The sequence below is a fragment of the Scatophagus argus genome, chromosome 8 (assembly GCF_020382885.2).
Source record: "Scatophagus argus isolate fScaArg1 chromosome 8, fScaArg1.pri, whole genome shotgun sequence".
NCBI classification, from domain to species: Eukaryota; Metazoa; Chordata; class Actinopteri; family Scatophagidae; genus Scatophagus; species Scatophagus argus.
Window position 1 is genome coordinate 23,413,781 of NC_058500.1, and position 25,415 is coordinate 23,439,195.

A 25,415-nucleotide genomic window follows, 5' to 3' on the forward strand; every position below is an offset into this window, starting at 1 on the left:
GCAGCTCATCAGGACAAATCTCCTTCTATAATGTTATTATTATTGTTATGCTGAGAGCATATTCAAAGCAGTTGGTTTGTGGACAAGATTACTCAAATGTTCTTAACACACAAAACATGATGATAACAATAATAATAATAATAATACCAACAATAACAATAACAATAATAACATTATAGAAAGAGATTAGGAGATTTATCCTTATGCGCTGCGCGCTTTTACGCAAGGCTCTTTCCACGTCTCGCGTGCACAACAGAAATGTGAAATAACAGGGAAAATATGGAATGGAGAAGGACTATCAGACACGAATCTCATGACACATGACAGGCCCTTTTAACAGTAATATCAAAGACTATGCAGTTCTTCATTACTATGAACAGGATGAGAATAATTTGATGCTGTATTTATGTCCCACTTAATAGTTACCATTATTTACTGTACTTAATCACCTGGAAAAAAATCCTAACTGTTCATGAACTTGGAAGAAACTTATTCACAAGAATGACATTTTTTACAACATTAAGTACAGTTATATGATTATGATAATGATATGATTGAAAACATAATACAAGCCTGCTTACTGATGTATTCGCACACATACAAAATGACGAAATCTTCTTACAGCATTGAGAAGCTTTATAACCCATGTCTGTATCAGCTCGATGCTGTGATAATGCTGAGAGCATATTCAAGGCAGTTGGTTTGTGGCTAAGAGTTTCTCAAATGTTCCTAACACAGGAAACATTACAAAACATGATGATGATAATAACAATAATAATAATAACATTATAGAAGGAGATTTGTCCTTATGCGCTGCGCGCTTTTACGCAAGGCTCTTTCTACGTCTCGCGTGCGCAACAGAAATGTGAAACAACAGGGAAAATATGGAATGGAGAAGGACTATCAGACATGAATCTCAGGGAAAACGTGATCGATCTGTCACTGCTTCAAACAATCGACTGGCAAAGGCATGTATTCTTTTGCATCCACTAAGTGAATCATGGCAACACTGGCTAATAAATGAAGCGCAACCAACAACGGAGCTTCTCTAAAATAAGAGCAATGAGCTCTGAACAGACCATGCTAGTACTTCACAACTCTTTATAGTCACATTTCATCAGCTGCATATCACGATGCGTGACTGAGACGGCTGCATCCCGGACGCATGGCGCGCACATGCTGTCCCATACAGCTGACAAATAGCTCTGTCGCGCCTCCAAAATAAAACACCAAATTAACGGCAAGAGAGGTTTTCAGTGTTATTATGCAAACACCAATATGCCCTGTACAAGTTGTGTGTTGAAAGTACTCAGCAGCTTAGATTGGTGCACAAACAGTCACACATCGTTCATTTGTCAGCTCCAATAAAACTCTGAACAACGCTGAGCTCTTTGTGAATTTTGAGGAATCGCTGAAAATAAGTTTGCAAACTTTTAAAGGACAAAATGTTTCGGTATCAGCTCCTCAAGTCAAGTCAGGGCTCAATAATCAGAACAAACAAGTACACAGAAAGAAGGTGCAGTGGTTTGATAACACCCGCAGATGATGGTTCCATCGTCTCCATGGAGATCAAGCATAACACATTTTCTATTTAGCATTTTATGAATTTCAGCCCAGTCGCCATTTTTTTTCACTACTTTTCATGCAAAACTTTGAACAATTTGCTGACATCAAAGCAAAATCAGTGTTTTCAGTTCACCACACTACTTATTAACACATTCCACACATTTCCCGCGGGATTTCAGCGATTCTGTCTATTAAATTAACATTTTACACCAAGAAATCATCGAGTCACCAAATGTATGCCTTTCCAACAGCCCTGTGATATGACGTCATTCAGCTACCTCCACACTCAAAACCTTTCACTGATGTCTCGTACTGCTAAAGCTTTAAAGGGCTTCAAGATTTCACAGCGAATCCGTCACAAATAAAACGCTCAAATAAAATTTTCTTATCTGCAGTGTCGTCGTCCATCTCAAGGCCGACTTCCATCCGAAAAGGTCCCGCGTTGAGTGGTTTGCTGAAGGCCATTTCAAGCTCCTCAATTTCCCTCAGTGATTCAGTAATCCGATAGTTTTGTTTTCCAGCAAGTTTCCCAAAAGATATTTCCCAGCGCTTTAATTCTCCAAAAGAGATCACTTCCACAGCTCAGGTTTGCCAGAGATGAGCTCCTGCCACAGTCCAAGTGAAAATGACGAGAATCAGAATCTTCTGCGGCCTTTTATATGAGCTGGTGCGTCGTTCTGTTTGGAATTTTCTGACAGACGTGTTCGCGAATTGTATTTACATCTTTTCTTATATTTGTGAAATATATTTTTGTTTCCTTTATGCTTGCATTTTCCCCCCCCCACTAATTTATTTTCAACCATTTGGCTTTCTTTCTTTCTTGCAGAGCTGCAAGGTAGCAACATGAAGACCATTAGTTATGTTCTTGCTGTAATTACATTGTAAATCTCATACAACCAGTTAAGTTGTGCAACTACCACAGATCTGAATTATTACTGAAAACACAGTTTAGGGAGAAACTGCTCAAAGAGATTAAATAGACCAGCAGATGATATGAATTGTCCAACTTTTATGTCTACATTATTAGTTCTCTCTCTCTCTCTCTCTTTCTGGCTTTCTCTCCTTCAGAAGATGAAAAATGTTCACAACCCCCATGCCACAATTTTTATCAACTATGAATAGTGACAGCTGAGGCAACTCATACAAAAGGAATCATTTGAGAAAGAGAGTTTGGCATGATAGCATCACCCATCCTGTGACAGTGAACGGCGCTTCTGCCATATAAATGTAGCAGTGTATCGTGGTAGCTGGCGTGACTCCTGGGCTTTTAAACACACAGATGTGGCATATGGCCCCTGGTCCCGAGGTGGAGCTGCACATCAGCTTACCTTCTGTCTCAACAACTAATGAAACCCTACAGGGATGATGATTTGTGCCATTATCTAAGGACTGGATCCATCTTCATGCTCTTTTTCATTTCATTTTCTTTTGTGAGAGTGTGTGCAGGATGCTACAGGTTGATGTACGGCGCCTCATGTCAAATGCCTCTTTTTTTTTTCCCCTGGAAATCAAAATGCTACCACATAATAAGTGTGAGGTTCTCAGTCACTAACTTATTTCTTTTTGATTGAAGTGCCTCCACATCATCAACACTTCTGTCGTGCCTCCAAGCGGCAGCTCACGGTTGTGAATGTGACCCAGCCAGCCACTGCTTCCTTTGTGGAGTTCTGATTTCTTGATTTATCAAAACAAGACAGACTCAAGAATATAATTCAAATTTTATTTGTCTTGCTTTTTCTTATTAACTTAATGTGTTGTTGCTGCTGCTTCCCCAGCTCTTGTATTTGCGACCAAATTTGACCCGTGCATGTGATCATTTTTTTGTTTTTTTTCTCAAGTCTTAATTTTAATTAATCTTAATCTAAATCTTAACTCTTCTTAATTTTTCCTTCAGCCTCCTCCACCTTGCATGAACTGGTACGCATCATGGAATGATGATCTTTTGTCCATGTGCACTTAAAAATTTAATAAAGTTAAAAAAGTTAATAATAAGACATAATAAATTTATGTCAATAGTAAGAGTTTACCTTCACTATGTCCTGCAGCTTTTACTTGCTCCATTATGTTAATAACATAATTGTCATCTGGGAAAACAGATATAATTTTACAATTGCCATCCACATTTATAATGACATTAAAGTATCTTGCTTTTTTAACTCACCTGTTGTCAGTCTTGGGCAGCACAGCGGTGCTCACGGTGGTAGCACTGGCACCTCAAAGGGTTCCAGGTTCGAATCCCGGTCTGGGCCCTTCTGTGTGGAGTTTGCATGTTCTCCCTGTGCCTGCGTGGGTTTTCTCCCAGGACTCCAGCTTCCTGCCACAATACCAAAAACATGCACATTAGGTTAAGTGGCTACTCTGCGTTGCCCCTAGGTGTGAGTGTGTGTGGTTGTCTGTCTTTGTGTGTCAGCCCTGCGAGCCAAAATTAGAAAAGGTCCCTGAGGCTGGAAAAAAAAGGAAAATTTATCCAGATGAAGCCTGTGAATATTCTCATTGATCCAGGTCATGGTTATCTCAAGGAAATTCAATCGAATGCAACTGGACTTAGTTATTTGTCTTTGAAGACGTTTCACTGGGTTGGACTAGTCCCAGCCTAGTCAAGCGAGCATGAACTGATGAAGCCTCCTGGATGAGAGGTGAAACGTCTTCAAAGACAAATAACTAAGTCCAGTTGCATTCGATTGAATTTCCTTGAGATATCCAGATGAAGGTTTTGGAAAAACGACCGCCTGTGGATGGTACTGGTATTAACCAGCAGATGTCGCCACCACACAACTATACTGTGTTGGGAGTCTTATTCAGTCAGAGTCCCTGATGAGGCTCTTGGGAGTAACTTGCGGGGGAAACAAGCATTTTCCTTAGGTCTATAATATCCAGAAGTGTCAACATCAAAAACAGTTAGATCTAAATATCAGATAAAGTAAACTAAACAGGGGTCTCTTTATGTGATTATTGGAGAGTCTAAAAATGAAAACTCTCCCTAATTTAAATTATTTATCAAAGGATTTATCTCTATTTATTAAATTTGTATTATTATTTGTATTACATAAACAGCCACATCACTCTGTAAAGTTGGTAGGAGTAAAGAAAGATAATAAATTCTATGATAGGAGATGTTATGTACCGCGTTCAACGAGAGCTTTACTTTGAAGCGCTCTTCCCAGCAGTAACTCAACTGTGAATTTCTCTGTCACCACCTGCAGCTCGCCGCCTACAACAGGTGAGGACGCTCCTTTCCATATAAACTTATTTATCCAGGAAAAGCTAACTGAAATGACCTCAGCGTGTACGCGTAACGCTTTGTATAAATGGAAAGACTCGTGTTCTTGGACTTTTGAGTGTCTGGGAGTTAAACATCTTGACAGTTGAGAACATTGTATCAATGAGACTGACAGGTTAGCTAGCTACCGAGGAGAGGCTGCGAGTATGGAGGATTTACACGGCGAGTAGCAGCGGACATACCTTAATAAACGTATCCAAATATACAGCCTAGCTCAGACATGGGCATACTACGGCCCGTTGGTCTTTTTAATCCGGCCCGCCAATCATCTCCCAGTTATATCAAAATATACCGGCAAACCTTGTTCATTTACTTTCCCCTGTAATGCCCACATTTCCCCAATAGATGGCGCGCTTGAGCATTTGCCCCCTCTTCTTCGCGGTTCCCGCGGTCCCAGAAGAAGCACTCTCCTTCTCGGTTTCCGCGGTAAAGCTTCCCCCCTTCTAAAAACAAACATGAGTTTATCAAAGAAAAGAAAAGTCGACAGTGAGTGCCGAGTGTTTAAAACAGAATGGACAACAAAATATTTTTTCAAAGAAGTCCGATCAAAGGCTGTATGCTTGATATGCCAAGAAAGTGTCGCGGTTTTTAAGGAGTACAATATTAGCCGTCACTTTGCTACGAAGCATGCCAATTATGCCAGCAAGCTGTCGGCGCAAGAACGGGCAGCTACGGCTGAGAGGATGGCAGCCAATTTACTGTCCCAGCAAAATTTTTTTCACCGACAAACTGCGCTTCAGGAGTCAACTACCAAGGCAAGCTTTTTCCTGGCATTCAAATTAGCAGCAGCTAGCAAGCCTTTCTCCGAAGGTGAGTTTTTGAAAGACTGCATGGTGGAGACTGCAGGTGTTGTGTCCGGAAAGTCAAGGCAAGTTTGAAAAAATCAGTTTGTCACGTCGGACTGTGACTCGCCGTGTGGAACTAATTGATGAACATATAGCTAGCCAGCTAAACAAAAAGGCAGAGTTCTTTCAGTTATATTCACTTGCACTGGATGAAAGTAATGATATCAAAGACACAGCGCAGCTCCTAATTTTTATCCGAGGAATAAATGACAGCTTTGAGATAACGGAGGAGTTTTTGACCATGGAGTCCCTGAAGGGAACAACGCGGGGGGAGGATTTGTATGACAAGGTGTCTGCTGCCATCGAGAAACATAAACTACCTTGGAGTAAACTTGCCAATGTCACGACGGATGGATCACCAAATTTAACAGGAAAAAACGTTGGGCTGCTGAAACGAATCCAGGATAAAGTAAAAGAGGAAAACCCTGAACAGGATGTTATTTTCCTTCACTGTATCATCCATCAGAACTTACTCCAGACTTTGATGCACTGACAAAACAGGGAGATCAACAACACTGTTCCCACTGAAACTCATGGTGTGTTTTCCTGCTGTGTTTATTCAACTGAAATGTAATTAAATTAATCATTAATCATTAATAGGTCAAATCCTGTATGTAATTTATATAACACTCCATCCATCTGTTCTTGGCTCGGCCCCTCTGTCAAAGTTTAGAACTCATTGTGGCCCTCGAGTCAAAAAGTTTGCCCACCCCTGGCCTAGCTGCCCGAATTTAAAACGGCTCTGTCCTCAGCTGCCGGCTGAGTTTCGCTGGTAATCCCATGGTTGTTGCCAGTACTTTACGGTAAGGTATCCCGGCGCTGTCATTTTATTATATTTTAAGCAAACGGTGAACATGTATAACAACTTTAAACGAATCTTCAGTGCTTTCTTGAAAATTCGGGATATACGTAAACCACCGCAGTAAACCTTATTTAAGTAATATGTTAACATTTAGCAACTGTTTCACCCCTCGCGTTATCACCCCTCAGTGCGTTTTGGTGGATAAGTATCATATGAACAACAGGCGAGTCAGTTGAGGTGTTACTTTTACGATGTTCCTACATATTTATTTATATGATGTCTGCCGAATTTACAAGCAGCAGTTGTGATTTATGGAAGGTCTTTAAACTTCGCATAATAAATACTACAAAGACGTCGTAAAGACAGTAGATTTGGAAATGATGGAACACGTAGGATAAAAAACAGAGGAAATAAAGACAACAGCATCTTTTCCCTATAGCTGGTGGCTGGGAAAGTATTGTTGTTGAGTCACCTGGTAGGACACTTTACCCAGGAGCAAGTGGAGACTTGGGTGAGTCTCGGAAATCATCAAATGCTAAGATGGACCTGTGAGACGAGCCAAAATCCCGCTCGGAGAAAGAGAAGTGAATAATAAAGGAGAGCGCAGCAGCAAACTTTCCTCAGTGGAGCGTCCAGTTCAGAAATGACTTTTGTTGCTAGAAGCAGTTTAAGCACAACGTAGTTATGAACTGTGATGTAGTTTCCTGTGTGGTATAGTGTCAATGTTTGAAGGGTTATTTTTCGATGTGGAAATTATGTGTTTAAGGTTTATTATTTTAGGTTTATTACCTGATTAATATTTCTGAAATATGTGTTTTTATATTAGCTTTTATGATAATCTGTTCACATTTCCCGTGGAGTTAGTGAAGTTAATGTTTAACAGCTTTAACGAGTTTAATGGAGCCGTAATGAGGCACAAGTTCTTACTGTGGTCGTAGTTTTTGTGTTTATTCAATGTGTACTATGTTAAAGGAAGAAAATAAACTGCAAACTTCACCAGCAGTCAAGATCATTGCCATCACATATTACGCCTATCCGTACAGTCTGACCAATCAAAACTGGAAACCACATCCTCTCGACCAATAAGGTGTGTGCTGTACTTCGAGCGATTTTAATTGGTCAAACTGCACTCGGGAGGTCGGCATTGCTCTCACCCTCTTAGAGTGGTCCGTCCGTTGGCGTTCTGAGCAGTTATAAATTTGTCCGTTGTTGTTAAGAAGTTTTGAATTTCGACCATAATGACGGAAATCGTATACATGCAGGCAGGCCAGTGTGGAAATCAAATTGGTGCTAAGGTGAGAATATTTTTTGTTTGAAAGTGAGGTCTCAGCTCACTGAAAAGACGGGCGGGAGATAAATTAGCTTAAGTAGCAACAAGGCTAATGATAGCCTGCCTCGGTGGTCGTACGTCGCTGGGGTAAATCAAGCTAGTTAGTCATCTGATTTAACGCACAGTGTTTCTGTTTTTTGCTCGTTGTAGTTCTGGGAGGTGATAAGTGACGAACATGGCATCGACCCGACCGGGACATATCACGGAGACAGTGACCTGCAGCTGGAACGAATCAACGTCTATTACAACGAGGCAGCAGGTTAGCCTTAATATCACTTTGCTGAAGATTCCGAGCTACACAGTTAGGTTATCTAGCTAATTTCTAATGGCGCCAGAGTAATTCGGCACCAGTCGGAAAACTTGTTAGTACCCTAGCTATCCAGCAGGGGGCCCTTATCCCACTGCAAAACTCTTAGAAATGAGTCTTGAAGTCAGTCCACCCTTCCTCGCTACCGTCGCCCTGTTTCCGTGACACAACAAACCTCCGGCTAACGGAAATGTCCCAAACAAATATCCAGTTAGTTTAACTTACGGTAATATTGTATAACCCATATAAGCGACTAACTTTGTTTTTGTAATTGAAATAAGTAAGAAGAAAAGAAGACATTGTATTGTCATTAAATGATATGTAACAGGAGAGCTATACGAGGCATTAGAGGTCTCCTTAGGTCGTTTGTGACCAAAGATCAAATTTATACATCACTTTTGTATGGAGCTTTGTATGGAACCCCATATAGATATAACCCCAATAAGAAGTAGTCACTGCTGCTTATAAAAAAACAATGGCCAAAATGGCCATGATTTTTTTGCTTTGTTCACTCAGCAATTCAAAAGTATGTCGTATGTATAAGAAAAAGGAGAAAGATGAGCAGGTTATTGTTTGAGTAATTGTTTAAGCAACTGTGTTTTCATTTCCAGGCGGGAAGTATGTCCCTCGTGCAGTGCTGGTGGACTTGGAGCAAGGCACAATGGACTCCGTGAGATCTGGTCCCTTTTGACAAGTCTTTCGACCGGACGGCTTTGTCTTTGGTGCGAATTTTAAATGCGATCATAAGATGTGCAATGCAAATTGCATTGCTGTGAATAAGCATCTAGAGTCAGCCTTATTTTAAAGTTGAATATCCAAAAAGCGAGGTACTGGTGGTAGTATTGGAGCCAGTCTCTTTCAGTGCTTTCACTGCTCTCTGCAAGGAAATTGTCTTTGACTTTGCATGTATGATGAAGTCATGTCAAGTAGATGTGGATCCAGGTGGTTTTAATTTCTGCGTTTGCATGTTACACAGGCCAGAGCGGAGCAGGTAACAACTGGGCTAAAGGCCACTACACCGAGGGAGCTGAGCTGATGGACTCAGTCCTGGATGTGGTGAGAAAAGAGGCAGAGAGCTGCGACTGCCTCCAGGGCTTCCAGCTCACACACTCCCTGGGAGGAGGCACCGGCTCTGGCATGGGCACGCTGCTCATCGGCAAAATCCGAGAGGAGTACCCAGACCGCATCATGAACACGTTCAGCGTGGTGCCTTCACCCAAGGTTCGCTTAATACACAAGAATATTTTATTGTTAAATATTTGTCCCTACACTTGGTTCTCTGGGCTTCATTGCTGTTTTCTGTTCCTCCCGTCGTCTGCGCTTTCCCTCCGCTCTCCCGCTCCAGGTGTCGGACACAGTGGTGGAGCCATACAGTGCTACCCTCTCTGTCCACCAGCTGGTGGAGAATACAGATGAGACCTTCTGCATTGATAACGAGGCCCTGTATGACATCTGCTTTCGCACACTGAAGCTCACCACGCCCACCTATGGTGACCTCAACCACCTGGTCTCAGCCACCATGAGCGGGGTGACTACCTGCCTGCGGTTCCCTGGCCAGCTCAATGCTGATTTGAGGAAACTGGCTGTTAACATGGTGCCCTTTCCCAGGCTGCACTTCTTCATTCCAGGGTTTGCCCCCTTGACCAGCCGCGGCAGCCAGCAGTACAGGTAGCCTGATTTGTTTAAACTATCATTCGTCAAGTTTTACTTCGATGCATTTGAAATAAATCCTGACTCAAGTGTCTGTCTTTTTTTTTAGGGCATTGACGGTTCCAGAACTCACCCAGCAGATGTTCGACTCCAAGAACATGATGGCAGCTTGCGACCCACAGCACGGGCGTTACCTTACAGCCGCCGCCATCTTCAGAGGCCGCGTGTCCATGAAGGAGGTGGACGAGCAGATGCTGAACGTGCAGAACAAAAACAGCAGCTACTTTGTGGATTGGATCCCCAACAACGTGAAGACAGCTGTCTGTGACATCCCTCCCCGCGGCCTCAAGATGGCTTCCACCTTCATTGGCAACAGCACAGCCATTCAAGAGCTGTTCAGGCGCATCTCTGAGCAGTTCACCGCCATGTTCCGCCGCAAGGCCTTCCTCCACTGGTGAGTAAAAGAAGAGTGCCGTCGGGACAGCGGTGTGAAGTCCACGTATTTCTGCTGGACTGGCACAACACCAAACGTTTAGCCACGAGAGTTTGGCTTGTTTGTCAAAACGCATGCAATGAAATAAAGATGTGTTTCAGGTACACGGGCGAGGGCATGGATGAGATGGAGTTCACAGAGGCTGAGAGCAACATGAACGACCTGGTGTCCGAGTACCAACAGTACCAGGACGCCACGGCCGAGGAAGAGGGCGAGTTTGAGGAGGAGGGCGAAGAGGACATGGCCTAGACACCTGCTGTGACCTATTTTTTTGTTGGTTGTTGCTATTTTTACTATGCAACAGTAAGCGCCAGGCAACTGGTAGTCCTGTTATTGATAATTGGCTGAAAATCAATAATTTGTATGGAAAAATTGTTGTTGTAATTCCACTGAAAGTTATCAAATGATAATACGGTATTCTTGTCCAGCCGTGGTTTTCAAACGTTTCCTGTTCTGTGTTGGCACTGTTCTCGTTGTGCTCTTCTTCTTTGTTCACTTTCAGGACATGAATGTTTTTAACCTGTGGAGCAGTTTATTTTAAACGGTCAATTCAGCACCTCCCATTGCAAAACTAAAAGACAGGTGGCCTGCACTCTTCTGTGAAGCCCAAGTGCTTTAAAAAACTCAAAAAGGGCACTTTAAAAGTTGAGACACACAAAACAATTGAGTATAGTGTAATATGTGTTCAAACTTGGAAGCCTCTTGCTGTGAGGTGGCAAATATACACCTAAGCTGCTACAGCTCTAATGCCAGAGGAAGACTGTACAGTTTGGTGAGAAGATGGAAGAACTTCTGATGGCATATGAGGCTCTGGTAAAATATTTATAATGCATTACGTTGATGTGGAACATAAACAACAGAGCCTAACATCCCCTTGCGCATATGTGGCTTGCTGCTGTACTTATAGATAAACAGATACTTTATTGATACTGAGGGAAATTCATAGCTCATTACAGCAGTGTAGGTTAGTCAAAAGTAACCAAACAAACAACCAAGGCCTAACTGTTAGTGGAAAAAACAGAAAAAATAGACTAAACATACTAAATAAACTAAGTAAACCAACATATGCTACATAAAGTACAATAGAGTTGAGAGAAAGCAGGTCGACCAGACTGACTGTGTGTAAAAAACCAGAGACTAAAAAGCCACAGTGTAAACATATGTAAACGGAATTGCTACTCAGAAAATGAGTTATAAAGTGCAGGTTAACTGTGCAAAAAAAATTATAAGGTGCATAGTGGAATAAATGTCCAATAAATAAACGTAATATTTTTTACGCCTGGTGTGACTCAGGCACAGACTGTCGCTGGGATCGTGACCCCTGAACACCCAGAGATGTGTTGTAGAGTCTAATGGCCAGGGGGACAAACGAGTTCCTGAGTCTGTTTGTGGAGCAGGTCAGAGACAGCAGCCTGGTGCTGAACACACTCCTCTGGCTGATCAGAGTCCAGGATGGACAGGATCTTATCTTATATACGGGGTTCATCGGAGGTCTTCAAAAGTTTCAAGGTCTTCTGAGTCATCCTTTCCCCATATCCATAGCTTAATACCTCCACACAACACATCTACTGTAGACAATTTGCTTTGACTGTCATAGTCATATATGGTCAGCGATGTTCATCACTATCTTACAGTTCAGTATTGTCTTTATATTTCCCCTTTCAGTGTCAGACAACTGCACTGTGTGATTTGATATTACACTGTGTCAGACCTGATTACATTGTTCTGCTCGCTTGATGCCTCTGCTTTCTTTAGCATCTGAATGAATCTGAATTGCCCCCTTTGTGCAGTATTCATGTCCTGACATTTTCCTCAAGAATTTGCTGCTATAATTTGTAATTTACTGTTCCATCAGTAATGGTAAGCCGCCCTGGCACAGACAAAGGAAAACAGGACCAAACAAGGATTCCACCATCCCCATGTCTCACAGACAGGATGAGTTTCAGTTGCTGGAATGCAATGTCTTTTTTTCCCTCCAAACATGGTGCCACTCATTTAAACCAAACAACTTTATACTCTGTTTGTCCCCGTCTGCAGAGAAATGTTCTTTTTGGAGAGCAGTGACTCTCCTTGCCAGTCTGCCATGCACACTGTGGTTGTTCAGTATTCTCCTGATGGTGGATTCATGAACATCAACATTAGCCAAGGTGAGAGAGGCCTTCAATTGCTTGGCAGTTAGTCTGGGTTTCTTTGTGATCTGTTACTTTTACACATGTAGCTTTTGGAGTGATCTTTGTTGGTCGACCACTCCTGGGGAGGGTAAACAGTGGTCTTGAATCTCCGCCATTCGTGCACAATCTGTTTGACTGTGAGTTTGTTCAGTCCAAACCCTTCAAAGATAACTTTTTCCAGCCTGATGAGCAACATCAACTCTTTCTGAATTCCTCAGAAAGCTCCTTTGTCCATGCCATCATATACTTCCACAAACACCTGTTGTGAAGATCAGACAAACAAAACAACAAAACAGGGCACTGAATGACACCCGAGTCTCATCCCATGGACTCTAATTTGGCCTGCTAATCCTAAAAGATCACATACTCACAGATATGTAATATTGGATCATTTTACTGAATAAATGAATGCACAAGTGTAATATTCCTGCCTCATGTGCTTGATTAGGTGCTCTTTGTCTACTTTCAGGAAAGTGACTTTTATGCTGAAATATAGAAAATTCCAAAGAGGTCACAAACCTTTAAGCGACACTGTATGAGGGTTTCACACTATAGTTTCTTGTTGTATTGCTAAGAAACCAGCAGATGGCAGCAGGTCCACTGCAGCGTTCAAGCTTCCTTATAGACCTGTCATTTCTTAGTTGAAAAGGGCATTAAACAACAAAATGATATAAAATATAACCATAGGAAAAAACAAAACAAAGCATGAACTTTGACCTCTTCCCACCATTTCCTTCTTCCCAACACCTTCCCAGTGGAAGCCAGCTGATGTAGTTGGCGTTTGGGGTTTTATATACATAAAGAAATAATTCATCTTAGTTAGAGATGAGTTAAAACGCATACATTGCTTGTTCAGCCTAAGGATTTTCTGTTCATCTTGTGTTGGGACAGATCACACACATAAAAACATATATTACTGAGGAAATGTTTTCTTAAGGCTTATCTGCGAGATCCAAATAATATATATGTGTTCTTATAAAACCCAATCACATGTGCTTTTTGCATGTTAGGAACATGCACAGATGTACACAATGACACACCCACTGCTGTGCTGTATGACACAATGCACGTAGCACAGGGCCAGCCTTCTTCTCTAGATGCTGGGTAATTAGAGGTGTTGCATAACCACTGATCAGATCATTTACTGGCTCCAGCAAGAAAGTTGACGCAACTGTGATAAGAAAAATCTCCAGACTCATGTCAGGCACTACTGCAAGCCACACTGGGACTAGACATGCTCCTTGGGCTCTTTTGAAAATATGGTTTCAGTCACCCTCATTTTTAATATGTTAGTTTGATTTTTTTACTCTGAACATTGTTCTCCTACTGTCCAGCTGCAGCTCTTAGATAAGGAAAGCTCTGAGTTGATTAAAATGTTGATATGTTATTTGAATCTTCATCATGTATTCAGAGTTGCCTTAAGAAGCAGCAGCGAGTGGTGACATGAAATCCAACATCATTTATCAGAAAATCAGCTATGTACACTTGTATTTAGAAAAATATAAAAACTAAGAGCTAAATGGAAAGGGAATATGTTTTGAATGTCTAAACTTTTGTGGCTCCCCTCTTCCACCCCATTTCACCACCTGTTGATGTTATTACTATTAGCATCACTTCCAGCAGATATGGTAGTTTTATTAGTGGAAATGTTAGTATTGCAGTAATATCGTGACTCAACACAGGAAAGTCCTTGCTTGCATGATCCTTCCTGAGGTATCTAGTCAGTGAAACACTGAAGAGTTGAGACATGCTGCCAACAGCCCTACCTAACACTCATTTCTTTTGACAGACCCGGCAGAAGACACACGGTAAGACGTTTGACATTTAATTCTTTTTCCACATCTGATAAACAAGCATTCAATTGGTCAGTGACTCTCTTGTCAAGTGTCCTGTAGTGATGGCGTATCCCTTTCTTTTTTACAGCAAATTACTGTAGTCTGATATTTGTCAGGATGGGGGGTGACTTCAAGGTGAACTGTTTATGTAACTTGCTTAGCGCAAGTGTGTTTATTGCAGGTAGGTAACTAAATAAAATAAGTGTAGAGTAAGAACAGCTACATTTATTAACATTTGAACCTTGTCTACGCTCTCCTTTAGGATGCACCTTTGTCATTCTAGCAGCTTTCCCAATCGCCCAGATCTCTCTAGGTAAGTGACCCACTGACGTTCTGTTCATTAATTGAAATAATTATGATATTAAATAATTATTGAAATAATTACCGATTACGGAATACAGATTTTGCTGAAGACATTTAATAACATGTATAGCTTTTTTTTGTACAACACAGAAAACTATTTTATATTGGATCGCTTCTATGGAACTGTTCACAATGTCTTGCAAACCAAACTATTAGACGAATGAAAACTGTGACTTCACAGTGACATTGAGCGACCAGGAAACTGAATGGTTCAGTTATCATTAAGGACATTCAGATGTCATAGGTAAACCAATAACAAAGTAGTTAGCCTATGCTTCATGTTGTTATTGTCTCATGTATGTTTTATTTCACATTTTTATCATGTTACCAGTGCATGCAAATTGATCGTTCACTGTACATCAGCATAGATTATATGTAACCTGCAATTCCTTACAGTATGGAAATAATGTGAAATGCTTCACTTCAACCAGCAGAAATTTTCATGTTGGTGTCCTGGACATGTAACAATGAATCTTCAGATTCGTCGATACAGATTCACAAGACGTTACCTACTCATTAAAAGCCTACTATTATAATTTGACAACTCTGTTGATAATGATGGGCTGCTGAGCTATTAACTCCATGTATGTGCAATCCACTCAAACATCTGCAGTATCTGCCTGTCTCGGTTTTCTAAATGTCTTTGCTCCGTGTAAACAGGTGTAGTGTACATTCATGAGTGTCCAGCAGCACCATTTATCCCAGTGTACGTGATGGTGTGTGGGATACTGGCCCTGCTGTTGATGGGCATGTTTGCTTTACCAAATCTCCTCTGTCCAACAAAACCGAACAACATATTCTGGACTCTGTCGCTCTTCGGTCTGATCCTGTTCGTCTTCGTCTGGTTCTTCTATGGTAAGTCACACACATCCATCCATCCATTTTCTATACCGCTTATCCGTCAGGGTCGCAGGGGAGCTGGAGCCTATCCCAGCTGACTACGGGCGAGAGGCGGGGTTCACCCTGGACTGGTCACCAATATATGGGTAACACTTTGTATGAAGACCACATCTATAATGCGTTAAAGGGGTGTTTATAATATTATTAGCATTATAAGGAATTCATCATGCTTTGCAGCTACACCCACAAACACACGTAATGCTCTTTGACTGTAGTGTAGCTGTAAAACTGTACAATGAAATTATAGATGTGTCTTACAATAAATTACAAACTCGAGGTTGACTGATGGAGTTCATAATAGTTATTACTGTAAGTGATAAAATGTAGCTAAACCCCTAAATCACTTTTTTTCTGATGAAAATCAGTTTAAATCAGTTTAAATAGATATTTAGTATTTATATTTAGTTTATTGCCAAGGTCCAAACCTAGTCAAGTCCTAGACCAAATCCCAGGTCCAAATCTTGAATTTGAATGCAAAATATTAGAATTTTACTTCTTGTGTTATGCGTAGCGACTGCCCTCTAAAGGTTGGAACCCGGCTATTGCAACTGAATTTTGTGAGTGGCTGATCTGGAGGCAGTCTACGTCATTTTCATACATTTCCATACGTTTAAAAGAAACTGCTGCATCATAAGTGAATATTGGGATACTGCATGGATTGATGTAACATACTATTGTTTAATTTTAAAGTGTGTATACTCACAGAATGTTATAAGCCCCGTCAGTCAACCTTCAGTTTATAACTAGCCAAGAAAATCCATAAAATGACAGAATGTGCAATTCACTGTAAGTCACATCTCTAATGTTTTGTTATAATATTGATATACTGCATCAGAAACATAAACATTATGTGTATTTATGAATATAGTGATCAAGCATTATGAATGCAATATAATACTCCACGAAAGCCCCCATAATGCACTACAGAGGTGGCCTTCATAGAAAGTCTTCCCCATTTATTTTTATCAGACACCACAGCTGTGTAGCATAACCATCCTCTTGAACATTTTGGTGTCGTCTCAGCATGCTGAACCACCACTTCCTCTACAGCACACTCGTCTTCACCACTTGCAGTGACTGACCACAAGCAAAACCAAAAAAGCAAAAGTTTTTTTTTCTAGCTCTGGCTAATAAAACAATTGAATGCATTTGTCCGGAGAAGTTACAGTACTACTTGGTGCTGGGTTATTTTTGTTGATACCTTAAAGGTACTGACACCCAGCTGTAATGTTAATTATGTTCAAATATTACGTTCATGTGCCTTTCATATAACTTTTTGTATCAAATTAGGTATGTAAAATTGCCATGATTTAGACTTTTGGTCACAGTGTGCTGTAATAGAATAATTTTGATCCAGTTTCATATTATGACCTGTTGGGGTTTTTACATATCTGGTGAATTTATAGATGTGACTGTACTTTATTCGTTCATTTTGTTGGCTTCCATTATCAGGCAGTTACGAGATTTATTCTATATATCCACCCAACTACGACAAGAGCAGCTTCAACAACAGTATCTACATTCCCACTGCGCCTGACAATAAAACCAACCTCATCCTGGAGAACCAGAACAAGAGCCTTCCAAGCCTCAACCAGACCTGGACAATCAACAACAACCAGACTTTGAGGAATCTGACTCAAACTTTGGCCTCCAGCAACATCAGTAGTCAGACAAACAGAGAACACCTGAACGCTCCACAGATGTCTCGTGTCATGGCTGTTGCGCCTTACTGTAACAGAAGCTTGTACCTGTTTGCTTTCTGGACGACCACGCTGGTTTATGTGTTTGCAGGACACGCCCTGGTAATAATCATCTGTATATCTGGCTGCATGAAAATTACAGACAAACTTGGAGCCTATTTCAGTACCTGAACTGATCTCAATACGATTCAATTTCTGAGATTTTAATCTGCCAAAGTATCGACTTGCACCACCTTCCTCTGGATGAGGGAAGCTTAATTAGTAAGTGTACTTTGAAACAAATTGTTACAACACTGTATTCTTCCAACACCTTAAGAAATAAACAGAAATCAAAAATTTTGACATTTCCTCTCTGGAAATAGAAGGTCTATGTTGCTTCAGCACATATGTTGATGTAAGTGATTTCTACATGCAGTATACACAACCTGTTTATACATTACATTTCTCAAAGTCAGAGTCATAGGTCAATATACCAACTTAAGGATGCCTTATATTAAGGGAACTTTGAGAGTTAGTTGAGCAAACCATAGCCACGATTGCTGACATTAATCCTAAGAAAATGTACAGTGCTGAAAGGTATAAAATATTTTTGTTACAGATAAACTGGAAATTGATATCAATTATAATACTACAGTGTGAAGGTTACTTTTAAGGGTTACAAAGGTGATCTAAGCAGTACAACAGACCTTAGTGTCATTTCTAATGTTCTCATAATCCTTTTGACACACTGCCTACAATAAAGACAAGGACACTTGAGTGATAAATGCAGCAACACAGTTTGAAAAGAATCACATGTAACATCTTATCAATTTAATTATGAAATTAATTTGAATGGGTGCATTTATACTGTGCAATTATCCAGTTTTTTTTCCCAATTTGCCTCTCATACAAAGTACTCATCTGATTCATTTTTGTTTCGTTTTTGTTTCTTTGCTTACAAACAACTCAGGTATAACTTAGGAGTGTTTTACAGTCTGCATTCTCTATCTGCCCACTAAGTGGAGCTCTTTCTACAGTTGACAACATTCATTGTTCCCCTCTGTTGCCTTCCCACAGACACTGTTAAGAAAAGAGAGACAATGGTCATATGTTCAAATAATGCTCTTTACTTGGTGTAATTAAAGATATTACAGAGCCAAGAGCCAAGCTGTGATGATCAGGAGAGAGAAGAGGAAGAGCAGCAGACATCCATCATTGCAGTGACATAATTGAGCTCAGTGATCAGTACTAGCTAGGCAGCATGTGCTTCTTCTATCAGCCACACTCTCCATGGAGAGGAAAACCTCCATGACAGTGGTGTAAGCGAACTGGTGATGGCAGATGGTGATGCCATGAGAAAACTCTAGAAAGTCATCAACAAGTTTGGTATGCTTATAATGTTTCTGTGTGCTGATGACACATGGCTGACTTTAACAAAGCCTGATCTTTGGCTGCATTCATGTCTGCTCCTCTCAAGGCTAGGCTAGGTTTCAGGAAAGAATGTGGTGATTGTAAAAACACACTTAAAATTTGGTAGACTGTCTAGTCATCCATCCAACGTGGCATCCTGATAGCAGTGGCAGCAGGCTAAGGAAAGCCACCCCCCGTATTTCTCCCTTCAGGGTATTCTTTGTTTGCTCTAGGGTCAAGCCCACTGCTTAAAAGATCAGTTACTCAGTTAAGGTTAGTTAAAGATGTGGTCATGGTAAAAAAAAAAAAAAAAAGACGTGTGGAAGAAGAACTCAGTGGCAATATCATAGTGTCAAAATTAGGGTTGAGTGAGCAGTCAACTGAAACAAGTTTCTGGTATTAATAACATACTTTTTACGGGTATCACCTGATTAAAATATGTCAATATCTGTACTTGTGATGAAGGATCCTCATACCAAATCATCATATGATCCTCAGTCGATCACCAACACTGACAACAAACACAGGTTGAAACATCTCTGCTCACTTCCCATTCTATATAAGACGGCTATTGTGCCTACTGTGAAGCCGTGCTGAGTTTAAAAGCCTATGATCATAGAGCCTGCTACTTTCTTGACATCACCTTAAATCACCAGAGAGCAGCCTCAACAAATATCTATTAAAAGTGCCTGACTCGCAGTCTAGTTCATCCCAAAGGTGTTGGATGGGGTTGAGGTCAGGGCTCTGTGTGGGTCAATGCTATTATCTCTTGCCCAAGCCCTAGAAAACAGCCCCATAAAGAGGTGTGACTGGATACTTTTGTCTATGTAATATAGCTTCATTGCTGGCTAGCAGCCCAGTATATTCACACATCATGTCCAATACATAAACATTTTGCACCCACTGGTTTACATCCAGAGGTAGTACAGTGATGGAATGGCTACCACTGGAAGTGGAGATATCGATATAAACTCAACATCTCTTACCAGAAATCATGACCTGGTTACTCAAGAAAATCAACAGGCTTTGCTGTGTGCAGTTGTATGTAAGAGTTATTTTCTTTCTACCAACTGCACCACATCACCACATGGAAGAATTGGTGCATCTACTTCTGGATGAGGGGCTCATGCTTGTGACAGAACAGGATGTGAACATTGATGCTGTCCTCTTCATCTGAGGTGACTCATTAGTTAGCTGGCCTCTCCACCAACAGTAGATGCACTTAGAAATTGGTCATAGTCAACTATGTACATAAATTAAATTAAAACAGACCAATTTTTCAAAATTACTCATTTAGATCTGTTAAAGTTTTAATTAAATTACAAGTGATATTTACATATTTCAAATAATACAATCCAATACAGAATTCTCAAACAAAAGGCAATCACTCTGAAAAAAGAATTAAAGAAAATAAAGGTTTCTGTTTATTCCTGAAGAACCTGCAGCATATCGGCACAAAGGTCCGTCTGACAGCTGGTAAGCACTGTGTGTTGCATGCAAGCCTGCATGCACCGCTCTTAAAAAGCACCAGCAGTATGTGTCTGTGTGTGGTTCTAGCTGAAGTTCCGCAGGTACACCAGTCTGTGAGGCAGGAACTTCTCCCTGCACAGGGGGCACTCTGCCTGTGAGAACAAAAACAAACACAACAACACTGTGACTAAATGGGCAATGTTCTGCTGTGACTGTAAAGGTCTGGTAGGCTGAAAATGTTTACTGTTTCAAGAGCTATAATCCTGTTTTTTCAGTGTTTTGGAATACTACCTGCTTTCAGATTTGCAAATGAAATTAGTTTAGGAATACGCAACATACAATAGTAAGAAATCAGTCTATTTTTCAGTATTCAGCCATTATAGAATTGAAAACGTGGTTTTCCAGGCTGGTGCTATTTCATCTTTAATTGTGCTTTTGTGAGTTTATCTAACAAGCACACACTACTTTATTCAATGTCAATCCCCTTACCACACCAACAATGAGAAATCTTTTTGGAAATACTTGACTAAATACTAAAAATAAAGCTAAAACACTGAGGTTTGTTTTTTTAATAATGAACATAAAGGATAACGTTTAATGAGGTATCCATTATCGAGAATTATCATTACAGAGACCTTCTTGAGTATTATCCCGCTTATACCACTGTGAACAAATGAACAAACAAAATTATTGTTGCCAAATTAAACTCAAGGTTTTCACCAACAAACGATAATGCAGCCAGTGCATTAATGAACAGAATATGCAGAGAAACAACACTATTAAAGATAAAATGTTAAAACCTCTGCATGGATTGTAATAAAAATTCTTGTGGTGGGAGTGTATTCTAGAATTTATTTATTTATTTATTTTTAGAATTAAAATGAAGTATTTTAATTGAAACTCTGACCTTGGTGTTGCACCACTCTGTGATGCACTCCCAGCAGAAGAGGTGTCCACAGGGAGTGGACGTGGCGTGTCTCCTCTCCTCCAGGCAGAGAATACAGCGGGCGACTCTGGGGCCAGAGCTCTGGGTACGCTGAGGACTGCAGACAAACAAAGAGTTCAGCACTGAACTCAAGCCACGGATTTCATGTAGGTCTTATGCAGGCACAAAAACTCTGTTCACTTCACACTGAAATATTTAAGTGCAAAAGAGAGATTAATTGTTTTAATATGCAATTTCGCCCTGACATTGAGCCCAGATGGAAATAGGGTGTATGTGGACAGCCTACAAATCATCCATAACTGCGTTGTTTTGTTCGCTGCTGGTCCTGCACCTGAGGTTCCGGTAGAGTTTCCACTCCTGCCTGGCTCTCTGTCTCTGTCTGAAGTTGTTGAGCTGCAGGGAAACAGTGATGAGCAGCTGGAGTAGGGACACGGCACCCAGCAGCCTGTAGGTGCTTCTGATGGTCCCATCATTGCTGGTTGGACCCATCACACGCAGCTACATGCACACACACACACACACACACACATCACTTAGCAGTTACATGTGCTCCAAGGCACCAATTGCCTTGTGACAGCAAAGTGGCAAAAACAGTGATTATATGTTCTGTAAATTACAGACAGACAGTTTGAGATCTGTATAGATATAGAGAGAATTTGCAAACAAATATTGGAAGATCACTTGGGAAATGTTGGGATTATTTAAAAATATTAATTGTACTCAAATCAAATGCAGTGTCTTTTTCCAAGATAAAACTGCACATTTTGGAGAGTGGAAATAGAGACAAAAGCCTAATTCAGTTCATGAAAAATGGGAGAGTTGTGTTGATAGCTGCGTAGAATGTATGTCAATGTATGGCTGGCCCTACTATATCTGTCATTATATTTAGATATATTATATAATATTTTTTTCTGTTCCAAATGTGTGATACATCTTAAGTATTTAAAGGAGGGAGATCACCTACATAGCTGATACCAGACGACCTCTTTGACAGGTGATAGAACGAGCCGCTGACGTAGAAAAGAGCTACGTGGAGTCGGTGCAGGAGGGTCAGACCCTGCTGGAGGACAACCACGACGGGCAGGCATGCCTTCCTTCGGGGCTCCGACAACAGTCCCACTGCCCGGTGCACCCATCTCCTCAGCCAAGACTCCAGGCTCCACAGGCCGCTCGCTGTCTGCCGCCGACTGGCGCTACTGCGGCTCTCCTGCCCGCCGTCCAGCTCGTTCTCCAGACACACCAGGACCTTGTCCAGGAGGTAAGGAAAGAAGACATGACAGAGGACAAAGAAGCCTCGTCTGGCCCAAGATGGGATCTGACGTTTACTGGGATCCACCTGGATGATGTTGACATATTCTTCGCCCAGGGTTTGGTAACCTGTGCAGAAGATTGACAAAAATCTCAATATTTAATCATAAAACAACTAGTAGAACATACATAAAGTGGGGTTAGATTTCATGCTGGTTTGGTCATTAACTACCTGAGAATGTTGTTAAGCCATAGTATGCAAGGTCTGACAGCAGCTCGATCTCTCTCCTCCAGGCCAGCCATAATTTGGATCCTACAGAAAGAGAGAGAAAAAAATTCAACAAACTTTTTGAGGTGAATTTGTTCGATATCTGATCAAACAGTTGCTTTCTGTTATCAATACATAAACTTTTCTTAAGTAATTAATGGCTTATATTCCTCTACTCTGCATTACCCCAACAGACAGAACAGCATTTCAGCAGGATTTAGTTTTGTTCAAGTTTGTTCAGGTTCAGGTTCAAGTTTCTCACTGACTAACGTTACATGTAAATGTATGCAGTGCACCTAATTAGCTGCAGAGAAACATGTAAAAATAAAGCAGAATTGTTAAAGAAGACGAACAGTAATTAACCAGTGTGTTTAGTGTGAGCAAACTTACCAGCAAGCGTTTGAAAAGCTTCGTTGGCGTTGTTTCTCAGGAACGTTTGATAGTATTCGTCCTTTTGACTGGACCGAATCAACTGGGCCTGGTTTGCAGGAGCCAGGGGCATTGTAAGCTAAATTAGACTGCCAATTTCAGATGCTACCGTTAACGAACCAAGTGACAGTTCATGGCGAAATGTTTATGTCCACTGGCCGAAAACTCCGGTCTTCACGTCCGTGCAGTAGCAGGTTATCAATCCAATGGAACATTAGCGTGTAGCCTGCAAACTAGCAAACATTCAAGATGCCACTGGACTACTAACAAGCCGTGCTAACATAATTAACTACTATCTTGTGTTTGTGGTGCAATACTCGGTCCATGATTTCTGCATAGTCAAAATATACAATAATATTCCTTATATTAATAATCATAAAAAAAAATCCTCTTCTTCTTCTTCTTCTTCGCTTGGACTACGAACTCTTCTTCTTCCTTTAGTTTAATGGTGGGCTGCAGCCGTTACTAAAAAGATGCATACCGCCACCTCTTGTCCCGGAGTATGTAGCGTGAGCTACTACAATACTACTTTACATAATTAACTATAAATAAATGACAAAAAATATATAAATAAAGTGATAATAAAACAGTAGCATTACAATAACCAAAAACAAATAAACTAACTAAACAATCAAAGAACAAAACCAAAAAACTTTATTCCATGATATTAACTGCCTTCCTAATCCATCTCCATGTTGTTCGCCCTTTCTTTTCTTGCCTCACCAATATTCTGAGACAGTTTTATCCTTTTTTACTGTATGCTTTTGACAGTTCATGAACATATGTTATGCATTCTCTGTAACTTTTCATTCAGAGCACTAATGTGATATACTTTATTAAGTCTTGTGTGGTCAAAACTTAGCCTAATTAAAAGAGTCTCCTCTCTTCTGTTTCTTCTCAACACCCCCTCTGTATTTATAGTTTTCTGTGTGCTATAATATTTTCTACTCTCTCCACTGTTATCCCTGTCTTGTTTGTTCTGCCATTTCTTCATCATTTCTTTCTCAAGCATCACCTTAGCTTCTCCTTTACCAAAAGGTATATCCATGACATCTTTCATCCTGGTTGCTTTTGTGGTTATTTTATCCTGCGTTTTCTTTTATGCAGACATGAGCAGGCACCCATCAGATCTTCATTTCTTCCCCTAGGCTATGCAAAGTGAATAAGTGAAAATCTCTCTCTTGGATTTCTGCCTCTGAATCAACACAGCCACCATCATTTCTGCTGTATGAAATCACAGCTGATCGGATCTTCTTTTTCCTGTGTGAGCCTGTCATTCACTGAGGATGTGTATTCCAGTGCCTGCATTATACACAATTCTAACTAACTAATATTTGCTTCTCAAATAATGGCTTGGACAATGTTGCAAATGTAAAATGATCCAAAGTCTGACTGCAGACTTTGCATTAATTTAGTTTAGTGCGTCCCAGTCTAATCCTCCTGATCAGGCCTTCTCTTTTGTACTTTTCCCCATTGACCTTCCCAAACCAGCTTCTTGTAGGATCTGATACACACTCCTTCCTTTAGTATCTAAATGCAATAACATCTGCCACTGCATCTGAGGTTTGTTCTGCCATGCTTATATCATCAACTCTATTTGATTTTTGGTTGATCCACGGTTTCATTCCTTTGGATGCTTACACGAGCTGGCACCCATAAAAAATGTATGTCAGTTTCTAATAATTAATAAAAAAAAATGAGGAGGAATGTTTGAGACTGGCCATGGTTACGCTTAAGTCTCATCATAGTAGTATTCGCAGTGGTTTGACTTCCTCTGTGCGCTGTATGTTGTGTGTCAATAAAACTGACATCATTCCAAGTGAATATACTAATACATGATCTCTTGTTGTCTTTTTCACTTTATGTTTTAGCTGTGGCACATAAAATGCAGCTTTTGGTTTTCCATTTTAAAGGGTTTTTAGTCCCATCAGTAAATATATGTATATAATGCTCATACCTCTAATACAGTGTAGCGGTCACATAACCCTGCAAGCTGAATTGAATTCTGCTTGTTCCAGTTGCAAGCAATCTATTATTGGTTGAGGCAGTGACTGAGGTGGAACAGTTTAACTGTTGATCTAGTCCTTGACCTCTCCTTTTTGATTTTGTTGCGTTCCTAACACACATTTATGCACACTTTCTCATGCAGAATGTCTTTGCTATCCTCAGCGTCATCCTTTTTCTTACAGACTGGTGGTGGCTCCCTCACTTGTGAATTTAGTCTTTTTCTTCTCCTTTGTTTTCTGGCATCCTGATTTATGCGCAAGTCCTGACAAAAACAAAAAGACACAACACATTTACCTCCCGATAAGACCTGAAAGCTGGGTGTTGAATCGTAAAGTGGTAAATGTCCAGAAAGAAAGACTAGCACAGCACTCCAGTTTTACTATTTAATGTTGCAACATGGATGTTTGGGCAAAAGG

The 25,415-nt window shown here is 40.6% G+C and overlaps 3 protein-coding genes across 5 annotated transcripts; 2 read left to right on the forward strand and 1 right to left on the reverse strand.

Moving 5' to 3' along the window:
- The first annotated feature begins 4,745 nt into the window (after window positions 1-4,745).
- Window positions 4,746-10,796, forward strand: LOC124063885 (tubulin beta-1 chain-like). Of its 3 annotated transcripts, none has more exons than XM_046397991.1 (7): window positions 4,746-4,786; window positions 7,974-8,082; window positions 8,742-8,852; window positions 9,107-9,351; window positions 9,476-9,798; window positions 9,890-10,234; window positions 10,375-10,796. In XM_046397991.1, the coding sequence occupies exons 4-7, from the start codon at window positions 9,166-9,168 to the stop codon at window positions 10,520-10,522; spliced, it is 1,002 nt and encodes a 333-aa protein (XP_046253947.1). In that variant the 5' UTR covers window positions 4,746-4,786; window positions 7,974-8,082; window positions 8,742-8,852; window positions 9,107-9,165; the 3' UTR covers window positions 10,523-10,796. The 3 variants fall into 3 exon arrangements, with proteins under 3 accessions (XP_046253947.1, XP_046253948.1, XP_046253946.1); XM_046397992.1 differs by lacking the exon at window positions 4,746-4,786 and adding an exon at window positions 6,431-6,494; XM_046397990.1 differs by lacking the exons at window positions 4,746-4,786; window positions 8,742-8,852 and adding an exon at window positions 7,647-7,788.
- A 3,328-nt stretch (window positions 10,797-14,124) lies between these two features.
- Window positions 14,125-17,578, forward strand: LOC124063914. Its single transcript, XM_046398076.1, has 5 exons — window positions 14,125-14,252; window positions 14,368-14,460; window positions 14,542-14,592; window positions 15,303-15,497; window positions 16,995-17,578. The coding sequence occupies exons 2-5, from the start codon at window positions 14,397-14,399 to the stop codon at window positions 17,411-17,413; spliced, it is 729 nt and encodes a 242-aa protein (XP_046254032.1). The 5' UTR covers window positions 14,125-14,252; window positions 14,368-14,396; the 3' UTR covers window positions 17,414-17,578.
- A 1,506-nt stretch (window positions 17,579-19,084) lies between these two features.
- pex10 (peroxisomal biogenesis factor 10) lies at window positions 19,085-23,440 on the reverse strand. The gene is made up of 6 exons (XM_046398011.1): window positions 22,954-23,440; window positions 22,528-22,608; window positions 22,012-22,424; window positions 21,379-21,545; window positions 21,009-21,144; window positions 19,085-20,253 (listed from the first exon to the last, which is right to left on the reverse strand). The coding sequence occupies exons 1-6, from the start codon at window positions 23,063-23,065 to the stop codon at window positions 20,185-20,187; spliced, it is 978 nt and encodes a 325-aa protein (XP_046253967.1). The 5' UTR covers window positions 23,066-23,440; the 3' UTR covers window positions 19,085-20,184.
- Window positions 23,441-25,415: the final 1,975 nt, after the last annotated feature.

Bases quoted from the DNA above. Each gene is read 5' to 3' on its own strand.
- LOC124063885 (XM_046397990.1), top strand. From the start codon at position 7,732: ATGACGGAAATCGTATACATGCAGGCAGGCCAGTGTGGAAATCAAATT. The intron at 9,352-9,475 runs GTTCGCTTAATA...CTCCCGCTCCAG, and splicing joins GCGTGGTGCCTTCACCCAAG to GTGTCGGACACAGTGGTGGA. The intron at 10,235-10,374 runs GTGAGTAAAAGA...GATGTGTTTCAG, and splicing joins CGCAAGGCCTTCCTCCACTG to GTACACGGGCGAGGGCATGG.
- pex10 (XM_046398011.1), bottom strand. From the start codon at position 23,065: ATGCCCCTGGCTCCTGCAAACCAGGCCCAGTTGATTCGGTCCAGTCAA. The intron at 22,609-22,953 runs GTAAGTTTGCTC...CTCTTTCTGTAG, and splicing joins AGCTTTTCAAACGCTTGCTG to GATCCAAATTATGGCTGGCC. The intron at 22,425-22,527 runs GTAGTTAATGAC...TCTTCTGCACAG, and splicing joins TGGCTTAACAACATTCTCAG to GTTACCAAACCCTGGGCGAA.
- LOC124063914 (XM_046398076.1), top strand. From the start codon at position 14,397: ATGGGGGGTGACTTCAAGGTGAACTGTTTATGTAACTTGCTTAGCGCA. The intron at 14,461-14,541 runs GTAGGTAACTAA...GCTCTCCTTTAG, and splicing joins CGCAAGTGTGTTTATTGCAG to GATGCACCTTTGTCATTCTA. The intron at 14,593-15,302 runs GTAAGTGACCCA...CCGTGTAAACAG, and splicing joins AATCGCCCAGATCTCTCTAG to GTGTAGTGTACATTCATGAG.